The sequence below is a fragment of the Trachinotus anak genome, unplaced genomic scaffold, assembly GCF_046630095.1.
Source record: "Trachinotus anak isolate AG129_WGS33_773 ecotype Australia unplaced genomic scaffold, CSIRO_AGI_Tana_v1 ptg000022l, whole genome shotgun sequence".
NCBI lineage: Eukaryota > Metazoa > Chordata > Actinopteri > Carangiformes > Carangidae > Trachinotus > Trachinotus anak.
The window spans coordinates 17905-39398 of NW_027273873.1; the positions used below are offsets into that span (position 1 = coordinate 17905).

At 46.3% G+C, this 21494-nt stretch overlaps 2 protein-coding genes across 7 annotated transcripts; one reads left to right on the plus strand and one right to left on the minus strand.

Annotated features, from left to right (window-relative positions):
- Positions 1 to 1171: 1171 nt before the first annotated feature.
- Positions 1172 to 13947, plus strand: tfe3a (transcription factor binding to IGHM enhancer 3a). The gene is made up of 11 exons (XM_071458675.1): positions 1172 to 1521; positions 3931 to 4029; positions 4273 to 4338; positions 4754 to 4916; positions 5116 to 5295; positions 6175 to 6273; positions 8480 to 8594; positions 9814 to 9870; positions 10151 to 10226; positions 10623 to 10770; positions 10937 to 13947. The coding sequence occupies exons 1-11, from the start codon at positions 1379 to 1381 to the stop codon at positions 11330 to 11332; spliced, it is 1542 nt and encodes a 513-aa protein (XP_071314776.1). The 5' UTR covers positions 1172 to 1378; the 3' UTR covers positions 11333 to 13947.
- A 1244-nt stretch (positions 13948 to 15191) lies between these two features.
- LOC139606489 (myoD family inhibitor) lies at positions 15192 to 21053 on the minus strand. 6 transcript variants are annotated; one of them, XM_071458677.1, is made up of 5 exons: positions 20882 to 21050; positions 19997 to 20124; positions 18997 to 19137; positions 18673 to 18903; positions 15192 to 17234 (listed from the first exon to the last, which is right to left on the minus strand). In XM_071458677.1, exons 2-5 carry the CDS (start codon positions 20121 to 20123, stop codon positions 16960 to 16962), a joined length of 774 nt encoding a protein of 257 aa, XP_071314778.1. In that variant the 5' UTR covers position 20124; positions 20882 to 21050; the 3' UTR covers positions 15192 to 16959. The 6 variants fall into 6 exon arrangements, with proteins under 6 accessions (XP_071314778.1, XP_071314782.1, XP_071314777.1 ...); XM_071458681.1 differs by having other exon boundaries at positions 15192 to 16813; positions 19997 to 20127; XM_071458676.1 differs by having other exon boundaries at positions 19997 to 20127; positions 20882 to 21049.
- Between the last annotated feature and the right edge of the window lie 441 nt (positions 21054 to 21494).

Sequence of the window (21494 nt, forward strand, 5' to 3'; positions counted from 1 at the left end):
TACTACTATAAATACTAGTACTACCACTGCTAAATACTACTACTAATATTACTACACTACTACTACTAATGTCTGTACTGCTGCTGCAGCTGCTGCTATTATTTAATTGAATAAACTTTATTGCAGTTCTTGGAAACGTTAACAGATGACGCAGCAGCACCATCTAGTGACGTCAGCAGGAACAAGCCGATACCTGGGTGACGAGGTGAGCTGAATGAAGTGAGAGGTCACACAGCTGCTCCCACCTGAGCGAACAGGTAATGACCCAGCAAACATCACTGACCGGAAACTAGGAAGTCTCATCAGGACATTTTGATGACGTCAGTATTCTGAACCCCCTGTGTTTTTACAGGTGTTCTGCAGCTTCACGTCATATTATTGTGATTATTGTCTCATTTGTCTTCATTTGATTTCTGATCATTTTGTGTGTCGGGGAATCTGTGACGTCAACCCGCTGATGAAACTGTAAAAATTCCCCCCTCCGCCTCTGATTGGTCAGCTTTACTGTCACTCTTAGCTCGGCCGATCAGCTTGACACCGCCCCCCGCCCCCCCCGCCACTTCCCGTAACAGCAGAGACAAACAAACAGATGTCTCACTCTGCTGTACTCTCTGAGCAGCAGCTCATTGGCTGTCAAGGACATAGCTTCGTTCCTATTGGGTGGCAGTGACCAGAGCAGTCGCTGATTGGTCAGGAAGAGCTCAGTCAGCCGGTGAGTACCGCCTCTTGTAGGTGACTCACACATAGAACCAGACAAGGTAGAAAACATAGACACGCCTCAAAACGGAAGGACGGATGATTAATAATGTTTTCTTTTATTGAACAATAATCAATTATTACACAAGTCATATGATAATAATAAAACAAACTGATGTATTTGATTATTGTTTCAGTTTCAACAAAGTTAGATTACAGAAAATCACATTCTGTATTTTATTGTTGTTGTTGTTGTTGTTGTTGTTGTTGTTGTTGCTGCTGTTGTCGTCACCATGAGTCAGTCTGAAGTGTCTCTGGTGTTAAACCTGACGCAGTTTGTTTGTCTGTTTCTTGTTGTTTTGTGGAAACTAACCTTTAGTTGCTGTGACGTGTGTGTGTGGGTGAAGTGTGTCTGATCTGTGTGTTGTAGTTCTGTGCTCTGTCTGTCTGTCTGTCTGTCTGCCTGTCTGTCTGTCTGTCTGAGGCTCGGTGTCCAGGGCGCTTGGGGTCCTCGGCAGCGGACTTGAACCTGAGACCTGTCCTCGGTTTGTCCCTGGAGGACTGGTCTTTCTGCGGGTCCGGGTCTCGGGTCCGGGGCTGAACATGTTTCCGTCTTTCTGCGGGGATTTCACAACACTTTGATCCGGTCTCTGTTCGTTAAATCGTCTCTGTCTCTGGAGAAATGTCAGCTGTCAGCCCGGACCAGATCCAGACCGGAGAGCAGAGCCGAGCCGGAGCCGAGCCGGAGCAGCAGGAGGCCGGGATCCTACAGCCGCAGACCGTGTTTGTCATTCTGGACTCGGCTGAAACACTCGATCTGGTCCGGTGAGTCCGGAAGTTCTGGGAGTTACCGTTATTTCTGCTGCGGGGGGGCGCCTTACACCAAACTTCGTTCAAAAATCTGTGGTTTGACGCTGCTGTGCTCATCAGTACAGACTTATCTTATTGACCGGGATGGTTTTGATGTTTAGCTTCTTTTGGTGAAATCGGTAAAAAAAATTCAACACCAACCATGTTTCAATTATTTGTCATTTATTGCGGTTGCAGCTGAGATAAGTAAAAAAGGAACTAACGTTTGAATAACTGTTTTTATGTGCCTTGATCGATGACGAATAGATGTGTGGTTCAAAAGGATTAAGGTTAATACTTCACCTCGTTTTTAAGACAACTGAATTAGCGGAAAAGCACGTTAATCTTAAACTGCCGAAAATTTGAATAGAGTTTGGCGTAATGGGCTTTCCATGACCACGGTCTGCCAGTTAAACTGAGCAGAACTAATATAACTGTTGATGATGAAGATAACAGAGTTACAGGCAGCAATGTTTAATCTGACACATGACGTCCAACCTTCATGAATTTACCTGAAGCTGGTAACATGAGCAGACACAAAGTGTCTCAGGCAGTAAATTCAGTGGATATTCAACTTAACAATCAACTCAACTGAATAATTTCATGAACATATTGTATAAGATCAGAGCTGAATTGGAAGGTTAAACTCTAAACACTGAAAAATGTACTTCAGATAGAAAGAAGTAAACCTTAAATAGCCAAAGTTATGAATGGAGTTTGGTTTGATGCCCTTTCCACCTATCAGGCTTGAAATAATAAGCAAGTTAAAAGTTGTTGTAATGTTAATGTGCTGAGTGTGTGTTGTGATCTTTATGATGATGATGATGGTCAGTTGTGTCACTGGGTGAAATGCATACCATGAGACTTGTATCAGAAGGGTTGTTGTTGTTACTGTCTGACCTTTGACCTCTGATCCTCTTTGCCTCCTGGTGCAATGAGTCATCCAAGATTATCTCACACACACACACACACACACACACACACACACACACACACAGATACAATGATGTGGGTGGTGAGACAGAAAGCAAAAGTAAAAACAGGCACGAGGAGACTCGTTGCTGCTCGTTGGTCTGTTTGTGTTTAAACTGTCTGACTAAGGAGACTTGAGGAGGAGGAGGAGGAGGAGGAGGAGGAGCAAAGTGGAGGTGACGAAGAGTATTTCAGTCTCAGCTTCTTCTCATGAAGAAGCTGAAGTGAAGAAAATGAAGTGAAGGTGAAGAGAATGATGCCGTAAGGTGTCGGTGTTAAGTGTGAAGTTCAGGTGACGAGGATGATGAAGGTGATGAAGAACAGTGTTTGTTCAAACTCTTTTCAGATTTTCAACCAGAAACACAACAACATGTTTTACAGTGAGAGCTGTGTTCAGCTGCATCCATAGAAACCACCACACCTCTGACCTCCAATCTGACAGGAGCTTCTGATTGGCTACGCTTCATGTCTTGTCCTGTGTGCTGTTATATAGAAAACGACTGATGAGTTTAGTAGAAATATTCCTTCATCAACCTGCAGCAACGTCCTGAGAGACAGAATCCAGGGCGAGAGGGGGCTGCAGCTTCCTGCTGCTGGTCACAGAAATAATGAGAGGAGTGAAGCCTCATGTTGATCAGTCCCCATCTCCTCTGGTCTGTGGAGGCTGAACAGTCTCAATACCTGCACTGCTGACCGGTCAGGTGTCCCCACCGACTCACAGCTGACTGCCTGTACAGAAACATCTGGGGACAGATGTGACACTGTCCTGGAGTCCGTGGTGAATATGAGTTGTTAGGATCAGTACAGCTGTTCAAACTGAGCTGAGGAGGAGGAGGAGAAGGAGGAGTGTCTGCAGCTCCATATGGACACGGGGTTAGAGGGAAATGACTCAGCAGAACCCCCCCCCCACCACCACCACCACCACCACACACACACACACACACACACACACACACACACACACACACACACACACATACGCACACACACACACACAGGGCTTGTGTATTTGTGGCTACAGTTTGGTCAAAGCAGCACCTGGTGGTCGTCACGGGAACTGCAGCTCTTCAACAGAGTTACAAACATCAGCACTTCTGTTTCACACAGCTGGCCAACACATGTCCATTAGTCTCTGCACAGTCCCTGTACAGATGGATCTGGCCTCTGGTCCCTGTACAGATGGATCTGGCCTCTGGTCTTTGGTCTGGATGGATTCAGGGCCTATGTTGGTCTTTGTCCCTTATGCAGTTGTGATTTATCTCCAGGCTGAACTTATGTTACCATGGTTACATCTACAGTTTTATTCTCATTGTCTCACTCAACCTGTCTCACTCTGCTGCTCCTATGACACTGAGTCTCTGAGTCTTGTCTCTCTGAGGCATCTGATTGGCTCTCTCTCTCTCTCTCTGTCAGGGTGGAGTCTGGGATCGTCGCTGACATCGAGGTCGACAGTTTGCTCCCCTCAGGCTGCGACACCTTCTACCAGATCAAGAGTCAGCCAATCAGCATCAGGTAACACACAAACACACCTCTGACCTCTGACCTCTGTCACCAGGATCAGCTGTACCTACCTGTAAAGTGATGATTCACTGACTCACCTGCACAGAAAAGACGGTGAATAAGATCAGTGAACAGGTGATCAGAGTGATGAGGTCACACACTGTGAAAACAACATCCAGACAGGTGACATGTTCAGTTGATGTGATGTGATGATGTCACTTCAGATGATGTCATCATCTCTCTTTCTCTCCTCAGTACATCAGCAGCAGCTCCCTCCTCTTCCTCCTCCTCATCCTCACTGCCGTCAGTCATGTCATCCAGGTAACACAACAACATCCACACACTGGCTCTACCTTTTCATCCTGCAGAGGGCGCTGTGTTCCTACAGGTGTGTGACAGTGATGATGACTTGAACCTTCCCTCCTCTCCTCTCCTCTCCTCCTCTCCTCCTCCTCCTCCTCTCCTCTCCTCTCCTCTCCTCCTCCTCTCCTTTCCTCTCCTCTCCTCCTCTCCTCCTCCTCCTCCTCTCCTCTCCTCTCCTCTCCTCTCCTCCTCCTCTCCTTTCCTCTCCTCTCCTCCTCTCCTCCTCCTCCTCCTCTCCTCTCCTCTCCTCTCCTCCTCCTCCCCTCTCCTCTCCTCTCCTCTCCTCCTCCTCCTCCTCTCCTCTCCTCTCCTCTCCTCTCCTCCTCCTCCCCTCTCCTCTCCTCTCCTCTCCTCCTCTCCTCCTCTCCTGCAGGGTTTTGATGCGTCAGGATCTGATGCGTCAGCAAGCTCGGGAGGAAGAGCAGAAGGAGGCGCAGCAGCAGCTCCTCCGCTCAAATGACTCCTCCTCCCCCATATCTGTGTCTATGTCCTCCTCCTGCAGACCTCCTGCTCAGGTCCCTGTGGAGGTGCTCAAGGTAGGAGGAGAGGGGTGGGGAGCAGGAAGGGGTGTGTTTTTCTAAAAGGTTTTCCTGTGTCTTCAAAAAAACTGTGTGTGTGTGTGTGTTTTGTCTTCAGTGTCTCAGTCATTGTGAGAGACAGAATACAAACACTGGATCCAAATTTCCCATAATGCACACGCCCTGAATAACATACCTGTCTCTGTGTGTCCCTCAGGTGCAGACTCACCTGGAGAACCCCACCAGGTATCACATCCAGCAGGCTCAGAGGCAGCAGGTGCGTCAGTACCTCTCCACTGCCAAGACAGCCAATCAGGAGCCAGCTGGACCATCACCAAGCCTCTCCCCCGTGCTGTGCTCCGCCCCCAGGCTACAGCCAGCAGATGGCAAACAGGAAGTAATACAAATATATAATTACACACATACACACACACACAGTGGTGACTCAAACATCAAATATCTAAGCCAATCAGCTGTTAGAGCAGAGGAGACAGGCATTTCCCATCATGCACAGGGGTCTTGGAGTTGTACCTTGATTTTGTAAGGTTATCACTGTTTACGTTTCTAGTAACCATAGCAACAAGACTGATGCTGATGACCCTGTCACATTTAAGTAATTCAGTGAACTCAGCAGTGTACTTCCTGTTTGAATCATAGTCTGCTGAGTCAGCTATTACAGAGGATCTGAGTTAGACAGACACACACACACACACACACACACACACTCACACAGTTTGCTGACTCAGACAATTTTTACTCAGTCCTTCAGGCTGATTCTGGACTCACACAGGAAACACTGAACCTCACACTCAGGATCAGGTCTGACGCCTCAGCTCCACCAGGAGAATGAAATAGTTTCACTGACTCTGTGTGTGTGTCTGTGTGTGTGTCTGTGTGTGTGTGTGTGTGTGTGTGTGTGTGTGTGTGTGTGTGTGTGTGTGTGTGTGTGTGTGTGTGTGTGTGGTGACTGAGTTAAAGTCAATCAAACATCCACAAAGAAAAAACCCTCAACACAACAAAAACATGAAACCATTTAAGGCTTCGCTGGTAGTTGAGTCTCTTTGGTTTTGGGGCCTTTCTCCTCTATTGAGGGGTCAGGGGCCTTTTACATGTGTGTGTCCAGGGGCCCGTTGTCTGATAATCCATCCATGTGTGTCAGTTGTGGTTCAGATGTCTAATGGTTAACCCCCCCCACCACCACCACCACCACCACCATGTGTCCACCACATTTCACTCAGCTGTCTGACCTGACCTCATCTCTGATTGGTTCATTCAGATGGAAGAGACCGTCATTGATGAGATCATCAGTCTGGAATCGAGCCTGAATGACGAATTTCTGACATTGATCGACTCTGGACTGCAGCTCGCAAACACGGTAACACACACACACTGGAAACACACTGGAAACACACAATAAACACTGGAAACACACAATAAACACTGGAAACACACAGACCAGCAGGGAACCACTGGTTCAAAGTGGTTAGGGTTAGATCTGGTTTAGATCTGGATTAAAGATAGATTAAAGGTGTTTTAGATCTGGATTAAAGCTGGTTTAGATCTGTATTAAAGATGGTGTAGATCTGGATTAAAGGTGGTTTAGATCTGGAAAAATTTTATTTAGATCTGCATTAAAGATGGTTCTAGCAAAATATTAGTTCAGTTTTCCAGACTTCCTCGTTTCTGCTGCAGCAGCCGTGGGTGGAGCGTGTGTGTGCGTGTATGTGCACGCACACGTGTGTGTGTGTGTGTGTGTGTGTCAGTGAGATAATGAAGCTTACTGGGAGGGTTTTCTGTTTCTTTCTTAAAGAGACGTTTCCCCATTTTTCAACAGTCGTCCAAACAGAAAGAGGAAGAGAAGCTACTTGGCCTGACAGTGTGTTTGTGTGTGTGTGTGTGTGTGTGTGTTGATGTGTATCTGTGTTCGTGTGTGTGTGAAATCAGAAAAGATGAGGATTTTAGTTTTACTGCCAGACCATGAGAAGAGGAGGATTAAATCAGAGGTAAAATGTTTGTCTTGTTGTTTCAGGTCAGTCTAAATGTTTGAGCTGTGACCTTTGACCTCTGACTAGCTCCGGATTGCAGACTGGTCACTGGCCCAGGAGAGAAACTTTTGCTGCTCTGATGTTAAACTATGTTAGAGGACAGGAAAGTAACTCTGAGTTTAGTGAAAGTGTGAAAAGTGAAAGTCAGTGTTTCTCTGTGTGTGGCTGGGTGAATGTATCGATGCATCAACATATGAACAGTGTTGAGTAGTAGAGTCACGGTAACCAGTGACTGCAGCTGTCAGATAACTTAGGACTGATCACACAGCCTCTGTCTATAAACCAGTCGTCTGGTTTCCAGTCATTTCTGTGTGAGATGAACTCAGACGGCTGCTCCTCACAGACGACAGGCTGCTGTTTGATTTTCATAAGGAAATGAAAAATCACTGGTGTAGACATGTCGGAGCACAGAGACAGAGAGCAGCGACACACAGCTGGAGAGAGATGTGTTTTTAGACCAAACTCACTCTGACAGACCCAAAGAAAACATTAATTCTTACAGTGCTGTAAACCTGAGATGAAAGCTCCACCATGACTGAATGTAGCTACTGTGTTTATGTGATAACACACATGAAACTGAACTGGTTTTATCTGTGATGTCTCTGTAACAGTCAGTGTGTGTGTGTGTGTGTGTGTGTGTGTGTGTGTGTGTGTGTGTGTGTGTGTTGAGTCAGTTATCTGTGTGTGATGGACAGGAGGAGCTGGTTTCCTGTTCGATCAGCAGATTCCACACAAGAACATGAACTGACAGAGCTGCTTCAGTCCAGCTCAGTCCAGCTCAGTCCAGCCAGGACAGATACATAAAACCATGACATATTTTCCTGATCTACCAGAGTTACTGTGCAGACACACACAACATAAGACACACTGATGTTTAGTTGAATGTAGGTTGTGATGTAGAGTACCTAACGACAGCTGATGTTGGTATTTTGTTGTTTTAAGTTGAAGGTATAAGATGCAGGATTCTCCTGAAAACAAGACCGCGATCTGGTCCTGGTCTCTCTTTTATTTTCCTCTAATTTTACTTGATGTTTGTGGGTGTAGATAGTTGGGCAGTGTGTAGCCTCCAGCCAATAACTTCACAGCCAATCAGGAGCCAGTTTCACATGAGATCATTCTACCATCATATTAGCTTCACATTTTACAGTAATTAAAGAAACAACTGAAGCCAGTGGAAGAGCATGAGGAGGGACCATGGTCCAGCATCAGTCTGGGTCCTGTTCACCTGGTCCTCTCAGCTGTTTGTACATATTTAATTTTAAAAACATCAACTGTTTTGTTTTGTTTTGTTTTGTTTAGCCAGTGGAAGGTTGGAGGATGCGTAGTGAGGATACAAATTGATACAATAATGTGCAGAGAGAATCAATAGCTCTGATTGGTTTATTGATTACTGCTACTAAATAATAAATACGTATTAAAACCAGTGAGTGAGGGAGATCATCCTGCAGCCAATCACAACACAGTGTGTCTGACACACTCTGATTGGTCAGTTTCTACATCAGTGGCTGATTCTGTTTTCTCATTGGTCTGTTCCAGCTGCCAGTGTCGGGGACCATGCTGGACGTGTATGGTGGAGGGACGGCCACACCCACCATCACCGTTAGCAACAGCTGCCCGGCCGAGCTGCACACGGTCAAGAAGGAGTTGAGCGGTGGGTCCCTTACAACACAGAGCTCACATACATGTCTGTGCTTGTGAGGACCTGTCATTAACAGTATTAGCCCCTCCCACCTCAGGTTCTGTGTGAGTTAACACAACTACAGGACCAAGAACAACACACAGTGTCTACACAGCCTTAACACACAGGACAGTCTGCAGAACTGACTGCTCATTGGTTCAGACCAGTTCTGATGTCAGAGCTCTGAGAGTGAAGCCCCTCCTCCTGAGTTTCCCTGTTTTCTGCTGTAAATCTGTTCTTCTCCAGTTTGATGAGTCAACATCACAATTTCCTCTCTCTCACACACACACACACACACAGTTGTATTTTCCCACTTCCTGTTAAGTCAAGTTCTGTTAACTGTTTAAAGCCTGCATAATACTGTTAAAAATTTCTCAAAAAAATTAGTAAGTGTCCCTTAAGTTTTGACAAATTAAATAATGACCCTCAGTTATTGCTGTTGACCTTCTGATGAAAGAAAACTTCCTCCAGATGTGTTTTAACTCTGTAAAAATCTTCTGCTCTGATTCAAATTTAGTTGAACATGTTTTCATAAAAACTGGTCTGAAGCTCATCTACTCTGACTTCCTGACTGAGAAACCTGGATCAGGCCTTGGCCCCGCCCACCACCTGCTGGCTCCAGGTGTCCAGGTGACAGAGCAGAGAGGATGAAGATGGTTAGAGGAGGAAACATCAGAGAGACACAGCCTCATGTTGGAGCCTCAGTCAGACCCAGACTCAGATGAGGAGTCTGTTGAGACCAGAATCAGAGACTAGCAGACGGATCAGAACCGTTAGCGTAGTTAGCATCTTTTAATTGTTTATGTTGTTTGTTAGCTTGTAACTGGCAGTGGCTGACACAGTGTTAGTGGTTGTGCTAATGCTAACTCTGGCTCCCTGTACTGACAAAGTTTCAGGTGTATTTAGCCCCGCCCCCTGTCCCCACAAATTGACAGGATTGGTTCCTCAGGTTCTATGACATATGAATCCCTGACTGTCTGAATCTGTTTTTATGAGACGGTCATTGGTTCAAGGTGGAAACACTCAGTCATGGTGTCTACTGATTATTTCATTCACTTAATATTACAAATGTCCTCATATTTCAGAGTGTCCCCATAAACCTGTGATGAGTCAGAGACAGTGATGAACTGGGTTCCTTTTTCTACAACTGTAAAATGTTTATCAAATGTTAAACATTATATTATTGTTGTAGATGTGGAGACCAAAGCTCTGATCAAAGAGAGACAGAAGAAGGACAACCACAACCTCAGTGAGTACTGCAGTGTAACTTCACTAATAACTGCAGTATTACTTCACTAATGTATGAATACACCCTGTCATTATAATGGGTATTTTTCCTTTATTCTGACCTTTTATAGACCAAATGATGTACTGATAAAGTGTTGTTGTCATGGTGAATATTTTGACTATTTGATCATATATCCTGGTGTTTGTGGTGACTGACAAATCAGCAGCTGAGTCTGATTCTTGCTTCTGTTTTTAATCTTTCTGCTCCTGATGATCTTCACCCTGTTGTTTTTATGTTTCAGTCGAGAGGAGGAGGAGGTTCAACATCAACGACCGGATCAAAGAACTCGGAGCGCTCATCCCCAAATCCACCGACCTGTCAGTAACCTCTCATCCTCTCACTCTTCTGTAGTTCTACTACCATAGATATACAAACATAGATACAACCTTTTCACCGATGTGACATGTGTGTTCGATCTGTAAAAAACAGGTCGACTGTTAACTCGATAAATTCTGAAGTGATTTGAATTATTTATTTTTTTTATTATTAATGTGAGGAATTGAACATGACATTGATCTAATTATCTCTGTTATAGTTATATACTGTGATATTATATCTTTAAATACATCACATTCATCGTGTTGATATGACTGCACCGTCTGTAATAATGACTGAATGATGTCAGATACAGTCCAGCTTGTTTTCCTGCTGCATCTCGTTATGTTCGTTAGTGCTGTGTGTTAACGAGGCGTGGCCTGTGATTGGTTGATCAGGGAGATGAGGTGGAACAAGGGGACCATCCTGAAGGCTTCTGTAGATTACATCCGCAAACTGCAGAAAGAACAACAGAGAGCCAGAGAGATGGAGGAGAGACAGAGGAGGCTGGAGAACACCAACCGCTCCCTGCTGCTCCGTATTCAGGTGTGTGTGGGGAGGAGGGGGGGGGGGGGTAAATGTCCCGTATGGACAGGGGGAAGGATCACAGTGTTCAGATGTCTCCTCAGGGGGGTCAGATGTCTCGTCTGTGTTTCTCTGATGTGAGGTCCCAGAAACCACCACACGCTGACGCGTCTGTTTCCTGTTGTAGGAGCTGGAGCTTCAGGCTCGTCTCCACGGACTGTCCTCCTCCTCGCCTCCCCCCACCTCCTCCTCCTCCTCTCTGGAACCCCAGGCCATGCTCTCCCCCACACTGCCTCACCCATTCTCCACCTCTTCCTCCCCTGCTTCCTCCCTTGTGACTCCCTCCCTGGGTCTGGACGCCCTGAACTTTGCTGACCTGGACGAGCCTCAGAGAGCCTCCACCGTGTTCTCCCCAGACCTGATGTCTGATGTGGGGCTGACGGAGCTCGACGGCCTGGGGGACATCCTGATGGAGGAGGTGGGAGGAGGGAACGGAGGGGTGATGCCTGACCCCCTGCTGTCCTGTGGAGCCTCAAAGACCAGCAGCAGGAGGAGCAGTTTCAGCATGGATGAGGACCTCTGATGACATCATCACACATGCAGGGATCTGATTGGCCGGAGCTGGAGGTGGGACACTGACCAGCTGGGAGATTTTTTTATTGTTTAATAGAAATATTTTTAATCAGTGACATCTTCAAAACAAACAATGCACAAAAGTGATGTCACAGGGAGCAAATATGTAAACATGGTAACCACTGTGAGTTCTCCAGCGTCCCCATGGAAACTGCCGAGTCATCACCTGTAACCTACAGCAAACGCTCTGCCTTTAGTGTAAACATGTGTTCCCATGGTAAATGTTCTGTCTGTATGTGTAACTGTGGTAACCACTGTATATTCCATTGTTGCCATAGTAACCACAATGCGTCTTTTAGTTTACCCTTGGTAGGCAATATGTCCTCCAGTGTCACCGTGGTGACTGCTGTGTCTTCCATTGTACCTGAGGTAACCAGAGGTTTTTTCTCCAGTGTAACCGCGGTAACAGCTGTGTCGTCCCATCCTTCTCAACATCAGAAACAACATGCCAGAAGCTGATTGGCTGTTACCAAACAAACTCACAGCTGATTGGTTGTCAGAGCAGCTAACTCTCTTCTGATTGGCTGGTTGACCTGTAAGCTATGTCCTGATTGGTCCTGTCAGCAGCTGGTCCACATGGTGTGGCAGACCACTGACGGTGGGGAAGAAAACAACTGAGGAACAAAATCAAAACCAGTGGAAGTGAAAAGAAGCAGAAAATATACGACAGTAATTTAAAGAACCACAGTTAAAAATCTGCTCATTTAAAATGTGACGCACTGAAATAAACTTACAAAATAAAGTCAAAATTTTGAATAAATATTTGTAAAACTTTAAATTTAAGTTTGATGTATTAAACTGCGGTGATGGACTCATCAATCTGATTCATCATCTCATCACTAAATTAAAGTTAGCTAAGTCACCTAAAGGCTTCCACTCACCTGTGCTCATGTTTAGTTAATCAGTCTGTTTCAGCCCTCACCTGGCCACGCCTCTATCTGTGATGTCACAGCAGGTGTTTCACCTGTAGAAATGAAAACTGTAGAATCACTGTGCTGGAATCAAAGGGAGGAGGAGCATCAGAGGAGCACACCCGGTCAGGTTCATTCTGTTTTTACCTTTTACACTGACCCATGTGTTTCTGTTAGAGACGAACTTCAGAGGAAACAGAAGGGAAACTGTAACTGAGTCATCATCATCATCATCATCATCATCATCATCATCATCATCTGTTCTGGCCTCAGTTAAAGGACAATAACACTGATTTTATTGTGTCCTTCGTTCTCCCTCAGATTAATCCCAGTCTCAGATTCAGTTTTTAAAATCTGAACAAGTGAGAACAACAACAAACAGCTTCAGTGTTTGAGTGTGTGTTGTCTCTAGTGTTACCATGTCTGACCAATCAGAGCCCAGAACCGGCCCAGTCACTGTAAATGGAGCCCAATTCCTTCTTCTCATTTGAGAGGACTTTTTGTCCATGTCTGTGTGTGTGTGTGTGTGTGTCTGTGTGTGTGTGTGTGTGTGTGTGTGTGTGTGTGTGTGTGTGTGTGTGTACTTGTACTTGCTACATAGTAAGGACCAAAAAAGTATTTTACTAACAGAGTGAGGACATTTTGGGAAAGTGAGGACATTTTGGCCGGTCCTCCCTTTTTGAGACACCTTCAAATCACATGTTGAGGGTTAAGACTTGGTTTTAGAGTTATTGTTAGAATTAGGTTTAGGTTAAGGTTAGGGTCAGGGTTAGGGAATGCATTATGTCAATGAGTGTCCTCACAAAGATAGAAGTACAAGTGTATGTGTGTGTGTGTGTGTGTCTGTGTGTGTCTGTGTGTGTGTTTAAATATCAGTGTATTTACATGATGTTTTATCCACGGAGCCTTTTGGATGGTCTAACTTTAAACATTAAGTCTTCACTTGTATTTGTTCATCTTCTATAAAAATAAAGTATGTCAAATTCACTGTGATCAGCTGTGATCAGCTGTGATCAGCTGTGATCATGTGATCAGCTCCTATCTGCAGTGTATCATGATGTCACTGTTTCACTGTGATGTTGAAGGAAACTTAAAAACTGGAGGATTCTTTATGAAGTTCTGAAACCTCTGTTTCTCTGGTTTGAAGTGGATTTCTGGAGCTTTATTCTGGAGGGACAGAGATAAGATATCATGTCATCAAGTGATGTCACACTGAATAACGTTGTTCAGGTCTGGGGGTCAGGTCTGACTCTGATCAGGAGCTGTGTATCCCTGTTACTGGTGCTGCAGCTACAGGTGCAACTACAAGAACTAACTTCCTGTTGTCATTAGATCACCTGTACACACCTGTCCCCCTCACCTCACCTCCTCCCCCCCAGCCTCTGGCTGAGACCTGGATCCACCACAGGATCCTGTTTGAATGCAGTTTTTGTTCTGTCCCTACACTGTGGTCAGAACAGGAAGCCATAAATATTTCTGTTTCATGAGATGATGTCAGTGATGTGACTTTGGTTACCGTAGCAACAGCAGCTGTCAGTCATCAGGATCAGATAGAAAGGGATTCATGTATATGTTTTATTAATGTTTGTGTTTCTTCATGTCGTTTTTATAGATTCAAACTTTTATAGAGAAATAAAATCACTTCAGAAAATCAGCTGATGTCTGTTTTCTTTTTGTTTCTATAGTAACAACCAGACATTTTATTCACACACCAACATACTGTTTTATAGGCTGTGATGACGCCCAGGTACAGGTGAGTCCCAGTTGAGGTCATCAGTAATGTCACTGTGTTCAGGGTGATGTCAGACTCTAATCTCAGATGTTCTTAGAGGAAGTGGTCTCCAGGTGTCTTAGATGACTCTGAGCCAGTTCCAGTTTCAGTCTCCACAGACTGTTCTCAGGGTCTCAGGTTCTCTGATGGACGGGGTGCAGACTGGTTCTGTGTTGGTGCCGTTGGATCTTAGTCCTGCCTCTGACTCTGTGGTCCACCGTGGGTGGGTATGAGGCTCAGACAGTGGGTGGGTCTGTGGTTTAGGAGCTCTGTCCTTTGATGCCTTTACACTTCAGTCTTTAGATCTGTGGACTCTGTGGACCCCTTCACCAAGCAGCTCCAGACCCACCTGTTTACACCTGTGCAGTGTTACACTGCTTATGTTTAGTGTGTCTTTGTCTGCATGTGTTTGGTTTGTGCTTTACTTTGTGAGTCTGTTACTGTGATACAATCTGTCCCGTCATGTGTGGTTGAGCTCAGTTCCTCAGTCTGAGCAGCAGGTGGCAGCACTGGGTGAAGTTCAGTTTGATGTTAATGATCATCATCAAACACAGAGAACAGGTGAACAGGTGAGTGAGATGTGAAATGTGACAACTGATGGGGACGATGTTCTACCAAAGTCCTGCTGAGGTTCAGACCCTTCATCAGCAGACAAAGATGTTCTCCTGGTAAGATCCATCACTCTGTCTCTGCAACCTCAGAGATGAGTTGGTGTCTCTCTCCATGTTTATATCTGTGCTTTTAATAATTCACATGAAACACGACAAAGATCTGAGGAAGGTTTGAAATGTCTGAGAGGAAGAAGTCGATGATGTCACGACCCCTCACAGGGCCCTGACCCTCATGTTTGAACCACTGTTTGGACATCAGAGAGAAGTGATGAGGTGAAAGAATCTGTGTGCGTGTGTATGTGTGTGTGTGTGTGTGCGTGTGTCTTTGATGTTGGCCGTGCTGGAGGTCAGAGGTCAGGTGGCGTTGTCATTCCAGTGATTTCCTGTTTCCTGTTTGGATGTCCTGGCACATTGCTTTAACAAACACACACTTCCTGTCCCTGCAGGACTTACTTCCTGTCCTGCCCAGCCCTGCCCCCTCCTGAGCTGTCAATCACAGACAGACACAAAAAAACATCAGAGGCTGAACGTGAGGTTTATTTCTGCTGCGGAGTTGAGCGCCACTCCGACATATCTTTGTTTTCTCAGTCACAGCTGCTGCAGACACAACATTACACACTCACCTGACAGAGTTACCTCAGTGTTCTACACCACCTGATTGGCTGTTGCTGACAGATTTCAGGAGATGTGTCCAAAATCAGGGCCTCATGCTCCGGAGGACCAGGACTATGAAGGTGTGGTTAGGTTAGGGTTAGTAGACCGAACCAAGGTGAGACGGTCTGGTCTGTGGAGGATTTTCACTTTTCATCTCAAACTGAGTTGAAACACAACATTTACATTTATCAGTCGGCTCCAACATGTGGATCCTTCCTGTCCAAAATATCCCAGGGTCCACTGTGTGGTAAAGAGAATCTGTCATCAGACAGCACAGACAGAGAGGACCACTCCGTCCGTTCAACTGTTACAACCAAGGCTTGCAACCTATGCTTTGAGACACAACAAAAAGGACGGGAACAGACTGTCTCATTCAAGGTCACACCTTTGTAGACCTTGTCCTCCGAAGGATGACAGTAAACGGTAACGTTTCGTAATATTTGTGGCTGAAATCACATGTTGAAGCTTTAATCACATGATTTGAAGCCTGGTAGTAAAGTTTCACAATTTGTTGATCAATAAAATCAGAATCCGGTGGGTCCCAGCCAGTCAGGACTGGACCAGAGAGGGGGACAGAGATGGAGACAGGGAGGGGACAGAGATGGAGACAGGGAGGGGACAGGGAGGGGACAGAGATGGAGACAGGGAGGGGACAGGGAGGGGACAGAGATGGAGACAGGGAGAGGGACAGGGAGGGGGACAGAGAGGGGACAGAGAGGGGGACATGGAGAGGGACAGAGATGGAGACAAGGAGGGGGACAGGGAGGGGGACAGGGAGAGGACAGAGATGGAGACAGGGATAGGGACAGGGAAGGGGACAGAGAGGGGACAGAGAGGGGGACAGGGAGAGGGACAGAGATGGAGACAAGGAGGGGGACAGGGAGGGACACAGTGAGGGGGACAGGGAGGGGACAGAGAGGGGACAGGGAGGGAGACGGTGAGGGGGACAGGGAGGGAGACAGGGAGGGAGACAGAGAGGGGGACAGAGAGGGGGACAGAGATGGAGACAGGGAGGGGGACAGGGAGAGGGACAGAGATGGAGACAGGGAGGGGGATAGGGAGGAGACAGAGAGGGGGACAGAGAGAGGGACAGAGATGGAGACAGGGAGGGGGACAGGGAGAGGCACAGGGAGGGGGACAGAGAGGGGGACAGAGAGGGGGACAGAGATGGAGACAGGGAGGGGGACAGGGAGAGGGACAGAGATGGAGACAGGGAGGGGAATAGGGAGGGGACAGGGAGAGGGACAGGGAGGGGGACAGATGCTGAACATTTCTCCAAATTCCAACATTTCAAAAGTCCAGAATCTTTGATCCAGTAGTTGAACCGGATCCTAACGATGCTGGAGCCGCCTCCTCTCTTCAGAACCTGGTCCTGGTGAGTCCACGTGGTGGACGTTAGCTGCAGCTCTGATCCTCCATGGTCTGATCCAGATCAGGCTCTGGATGGTGATGTCTGGTCCTGATCCTGAACCACAGACTGAGACCTGAATCAAATACATACAAGCTGAGTTCTACACAGAAACAGAGCAGTGAGCTGAGGTCTCAGCACTGATCCCAGGACGGTCCTTCATTCTGTCAGTCCACTGAGTCTCTCTGATGTCATCCTGCAGTCCCTCTCTGATTGGCTGCTCTATGAGGGGAAGCAGATGGAGCAGCACTCCAGACAGATCTCCAAGCAGTCGGATGAGCCGCAGCAGTCCTCCAGTATCCCACAATCCAACATGGCCTGACACGCCTCCTCTGTACAGGCCGCCTCCCCTGCCGCCTCCACGCAGCAGCAGCAGCCAACCGCAGCATCGCAACACCCGGCCCCGCCCACTCCACAGGCCAGACACTCCCCCACAGCCGAACACATGGACAGCAGCTCGCAGAACAGACAGGCCAGGAGACAGTGAACGCAACAGTCTGCAGAAAAGACAGGCCAGGAGACAGTGAACGCAACACTCTACAGAACAGACCGGTCAGGAGACAGTGAACGCAACAGTCTGCAGAAAAGACAGGTCAGGAGACAGTGAACGCAACAGTCTGCAGAAAGACAGGCCAGGAGACAATGAACGCAACATTCTGCAGAAAAGACAGGCCAGGAGACAGTGAATGCAACATTCTACAGAACAGACCAGTCAGGAGACAGTGAACGCAACAGTCTGCAGAAAAGACAGGCCAGGAGACAGTGAACGCAACAGTCTGCAGAACAGACAGGCCAGGAGACAGTGAACGCAACATTCTGCAGAACAGACAGGTCAGGAGACAGTGAACGCAACATTCTGCAGAAAAGACAGGTGAGGAGACAGTGAACGCAACAGTCTGCAGAACAGACAGGCCAGGAGACAGTGAACGCAACAGTCTGCAGAGACAGAGACAGAATCTCTTGACAGTTCAAGCTCAAACAGACTTTGCACCTTTGATCATTAATAATTCTGACTCGTTTAAAAGAAATATTTCAAATTTTTTATAACTTTTTATTATAAAAACATTTTAATTTTTTTCCCCAGAATCTGGTTTATAGTCCTGATCCTGTTCAGCCCTGAACGTGGTCTCTCAGGCAGAGACAGCAGCAGATCAAACTCACTGAGGTTTACAGAGACAGAAAAGATTCAAAGTAAAGACAAAGAGCAGCTGAGTCAATAGAAGTAAAGAGTTAACCATCAGATGAAGAGATGGTGGTCAAACAGCCTCCATCCTGTCGCTCTGTGGTGTGTTTGGGTGGAGGTGGGCGTTGGTTGGTAGAAACCAGACCAACTGATGCTGGGAGGGGTCATCGGAGAGTGTGTGTGTTGAACTGAGATAAGCAGACCTCCACGTTGGAGTTTGTGCAGCTGATAAGTGAGCTGTGGTTGAGGCCGTGCTTCAAGGACGACCACCATGTGGTTCCTCTATACATCATGTTTCAGTTTCCTCCGATGGTCACATGATTAACCACAGCAGAGACAGACACTCGGCTCAATTAGAGACCGGATTTTCACTTTATCACCGAAGCCATCGATGAAGTCTCACTGTCCCCATATGTCACTTTCACTACTTCCCTAGAAACCAGCCAGACCTCTACAGCTGAACTGACTGATGTATTGATCATCTGACAGAAAATTAACTGGCAACAATTGTGGTAATTAATTAGTAGTTTAGGTCATTAGGTCCAGTAGATGAATGGGGTGTTTTTTTTTCCTGTTTCCATGAAACAATAACTTCATCTCTGCAGATAAAATCAACCTTTATGCCGATGACACACTTTCTATCTGTGTCTCTATCTGTTGTCAGGCCTGACCCTGTGACCCCATGACCTCGTGACCCTGTGACCTTTTCTCAGCAGAAAAGTTTTTACAGACATCAAAGCTGATTGGCTCACCATCTCCAGCGACCTCTTTAATGTGGGCGGCGTCGGTCTTGAAGGAGGTGTGGCTTTTAGTGGAGGAGAGTCGCTTCTGATTGGTGCTCTGCTGATGATGATGACGATGATGAGGAAGGCTGCAGCTGTGTCTGTTACAGGTGGACGACCGAGACGGAGGGGGAGGAGAGGTGAAGGAGGAAGATGGAGGAGTACAGACAGGGGGAGGAGACGCTGACGAGCTGTCCACACCTGAGAGACAGAGACATGACATCATAGATGACATCACAGATGACATTGGGGGTCAGGTCAGGTTATATTGGACCAGATTACATCAGATGTCACCTTTGTGTTTCCTGAGGGGGGCAGGGGCGGGCTGGGAGGGCAGGAGTCGACTGATGTCATTGGTGGAGGAGCTGCCCATCAAAGAGTCATCACTGATGTCACCATCCTCTGACCTATCTGAGGCAGGGGGCGGAGCCTCATCTACAGAAAGAGGGTTTAAAACATTAGAGTACTGAGCTGGTTTGCTCAGAGGTGAAGGTGAGGTTACAGGTGAGCTCAGGTGAACTGGAGGAGCTGGGACTCGAACAATCGACCTCCTGAGCCATGTGGTTGGTTGTGGAAAGGGAGTGTGTTGTTTTGTGTGTTGTTGTGTGTTTTCATGGTGACCAGAGCAATGAAGTCTTCAGAATCCATCTGCTCCTCCGAGAAACTCCCAGAGTGCATTTCACTGACAAACAGCCAATCACGGAGCTTCAGGTTAACAGTTATCTGAAGCTAAAGATAACGTTCATTCAGTTTTAGCCGAAGCCAGTAACCATGGCGACCTGTTTTAAATTCACACTTGCTCTGATTCACACCTGACTGCCCTCCTCTCCATGGCAACAGAGGCCGAGGATTATATTAAACATGTAAATGAAGTTTTTTTTAGTTTAAATGAATTAATCAGCATTTACACATTAAAGTAAAGGTCACAGGTCATAGATCATAGGTCACAGGTCATAGGTCATGGGTCATAGGTCGGGATCCCTGCTTTGACCTGTGACCAGGATCTTTCCTGAACCTAAACTAACCAGGTATTTGATCAAGAGCAGGAACCATGTTCGTGTATCAGTGTTTGCAGGCGGGAGGAAGTCCTGCCTGTAAGTCTCAGCTGAGGGTAAAACACAGCCTGTTGTTTCAAAGAGAAAAAGGAAGCCCCTCCCCCGCCCCCAGCTCAGAGAGGATGTAGATCCAGATGTGAGAGCCGACACCAGAGACGCTGAAGTGATCTGAGGTCCCTGAGGTCAGTGTTAAATAGTGCGATGTAATCAGAATCACAGTCGGCTCAGGATGGTCTCACCTGTGTTGTGATACAGGAACGTCCCATTGGCTGTTGGCTGACTTGAGATGCATTCTGATTGGTTTGGGTTCTTGTTGGCTACGCTCTCAGTGATGTCTGAGCTGTTGCAGTGTGATGTCACATCCATCCTGCTGATGTCATGCAATTAAATCATTGATGTGAATTTAGCAGCTGCAACAGTCTGGACTCACATTTATCTTCATACAACAGCAATGATCATCAATAATCATCAATAATCATCAAGGATCATCAATAATAATCAAAGATCACCAATAATATGTCTAATATGACTGCAGTGTGGAGGTACCCTCCTCCTCCTTGATCTGAGCCACAGTCTGGAGTCATGATGCTGATTGGTCGTAGGTCTGAGACTGTAACTGTCTGTGTGTGACTTCATATTTAAATCGTTGTTTATAAGAACACAAAGATCTGTTCTGTCTCTGTCTGTTGATTATCCTCAGGTCTCAGATGTAAACGAGATCTGGATCTGACTGTGACACTAATAAAGAAATAAACACGAGTCATTGTGATGGTACTTTAACTTTATTCTGAAGTACTGCTTACATCACCGATAACACTACTACTACTACTACTTCTACTACTACCGCTGCTACTATTACTACTGCTACTACTACTACTACTAATAATAATAATAATAATAATTTTTTAAATATTAATAATAATAATGATCTTTGTTCCATTCATGCAGGAAACATCTCAGTGTTTAACAAAATAAAAGCAGATCATAAACACGTCAGATGAATCAAACCGATGAGAAATAAAACCATCATCAGTTTGTTTCAGCTCATCAGCAGGTTCGACTCTGTCATGAACTCATCATCACAGATCAGTCACCAGGTTTTAACAGACAGAAAAGTTTCTCACCTGCAGCTTCTCAGACTCCTCTCCTTCCTCCCTCCCTTCCTTCCTTCCTTCCTTCCTTCCTTTCTTTCTTTCTTTCTTTCTTTCTTTCTTTCTTTCTTTCTCTTGGCTGGAAACGAACTTTTTTCTCGTCAATAAACTCTGCCGTTTTTATCTGGAGCGCGCGCATGCGTGTGACCGCCTCCCCTCCCCTTCCTTTACACACACACACACACACACACATACACACACACACACACATACGGGGTGGAGTGAAAGTGATGAATGTTAAATAAAGATGGTGTGTGTGTGTGTGTGTGTGTGTGGTGGTGGTGGTGGGGGGTGGGGGGGGGTGGCTGGGGAGCTGTGATGAAGACTGACTCCTCTTCCTCTGTGTGAACACAAACAGCTGATGTTGGTGAGTCATAGCTGACGTGATCACTGAAAACTGATCAAAATCACAAGAGATCAAACATCATCAGAATAAGATGATAATCAATAAGTTTATGAAAGCAGCTGTATTCACTGATCAATGATCAATGACCAAACAAGTTCAGTCACAAAGAATCAAGCTGCTGCTGCCGCCTGCTGGACACACAGAGGACTGTAGTTAACGGTACTGGTATTGATATTGGTA

Bases quoted from the DNA above. Each gene is read 5' to 3' on its own strand.
- tfe3a (XM_071458675.1), top strand. From the start codon at position 1,379: ATGTCAGCTGTCAGCCCGGACCAGATCCAGACCGGAGAGCAGAGCCGA. The intron at 5,296-6,174 runs GTAATACAAATA...TGGTTCATTCAG, and splicing joins CAGCAGATGGCAAACAGGAA to ATGGAAGAGACCGTCATTGA. The intron at 6,274-8,479 runs GTAACACACACA...GGTCTGTTCCAG, and splicing joins GACTGCAGCTCGCAAACACG to CTGCCAGTGTCGGGGACCAT.
- LOC139606489 (XM_071458677.1), bottom strand. From the start codon at position 20,123: ATGGATGTGACATCACACTGCAACAGCTCAGACATCACTGAGAGCGTA. The intron at 19,138-19,996 runs GTGAGACCATCC...CTCTTTCTGTAG, and splicing joins GTTCCTGTATCACAACACAG to ATGAGGCTCCGCCCCCTGCC. The intron at 18,904-18,996 runs GTGACATCTGAT...TCTGTCTCTCAG, and splicing joins CCCCCTCAGGAAACACAAAG to GTGTGGACAGCTCGTCAGCG.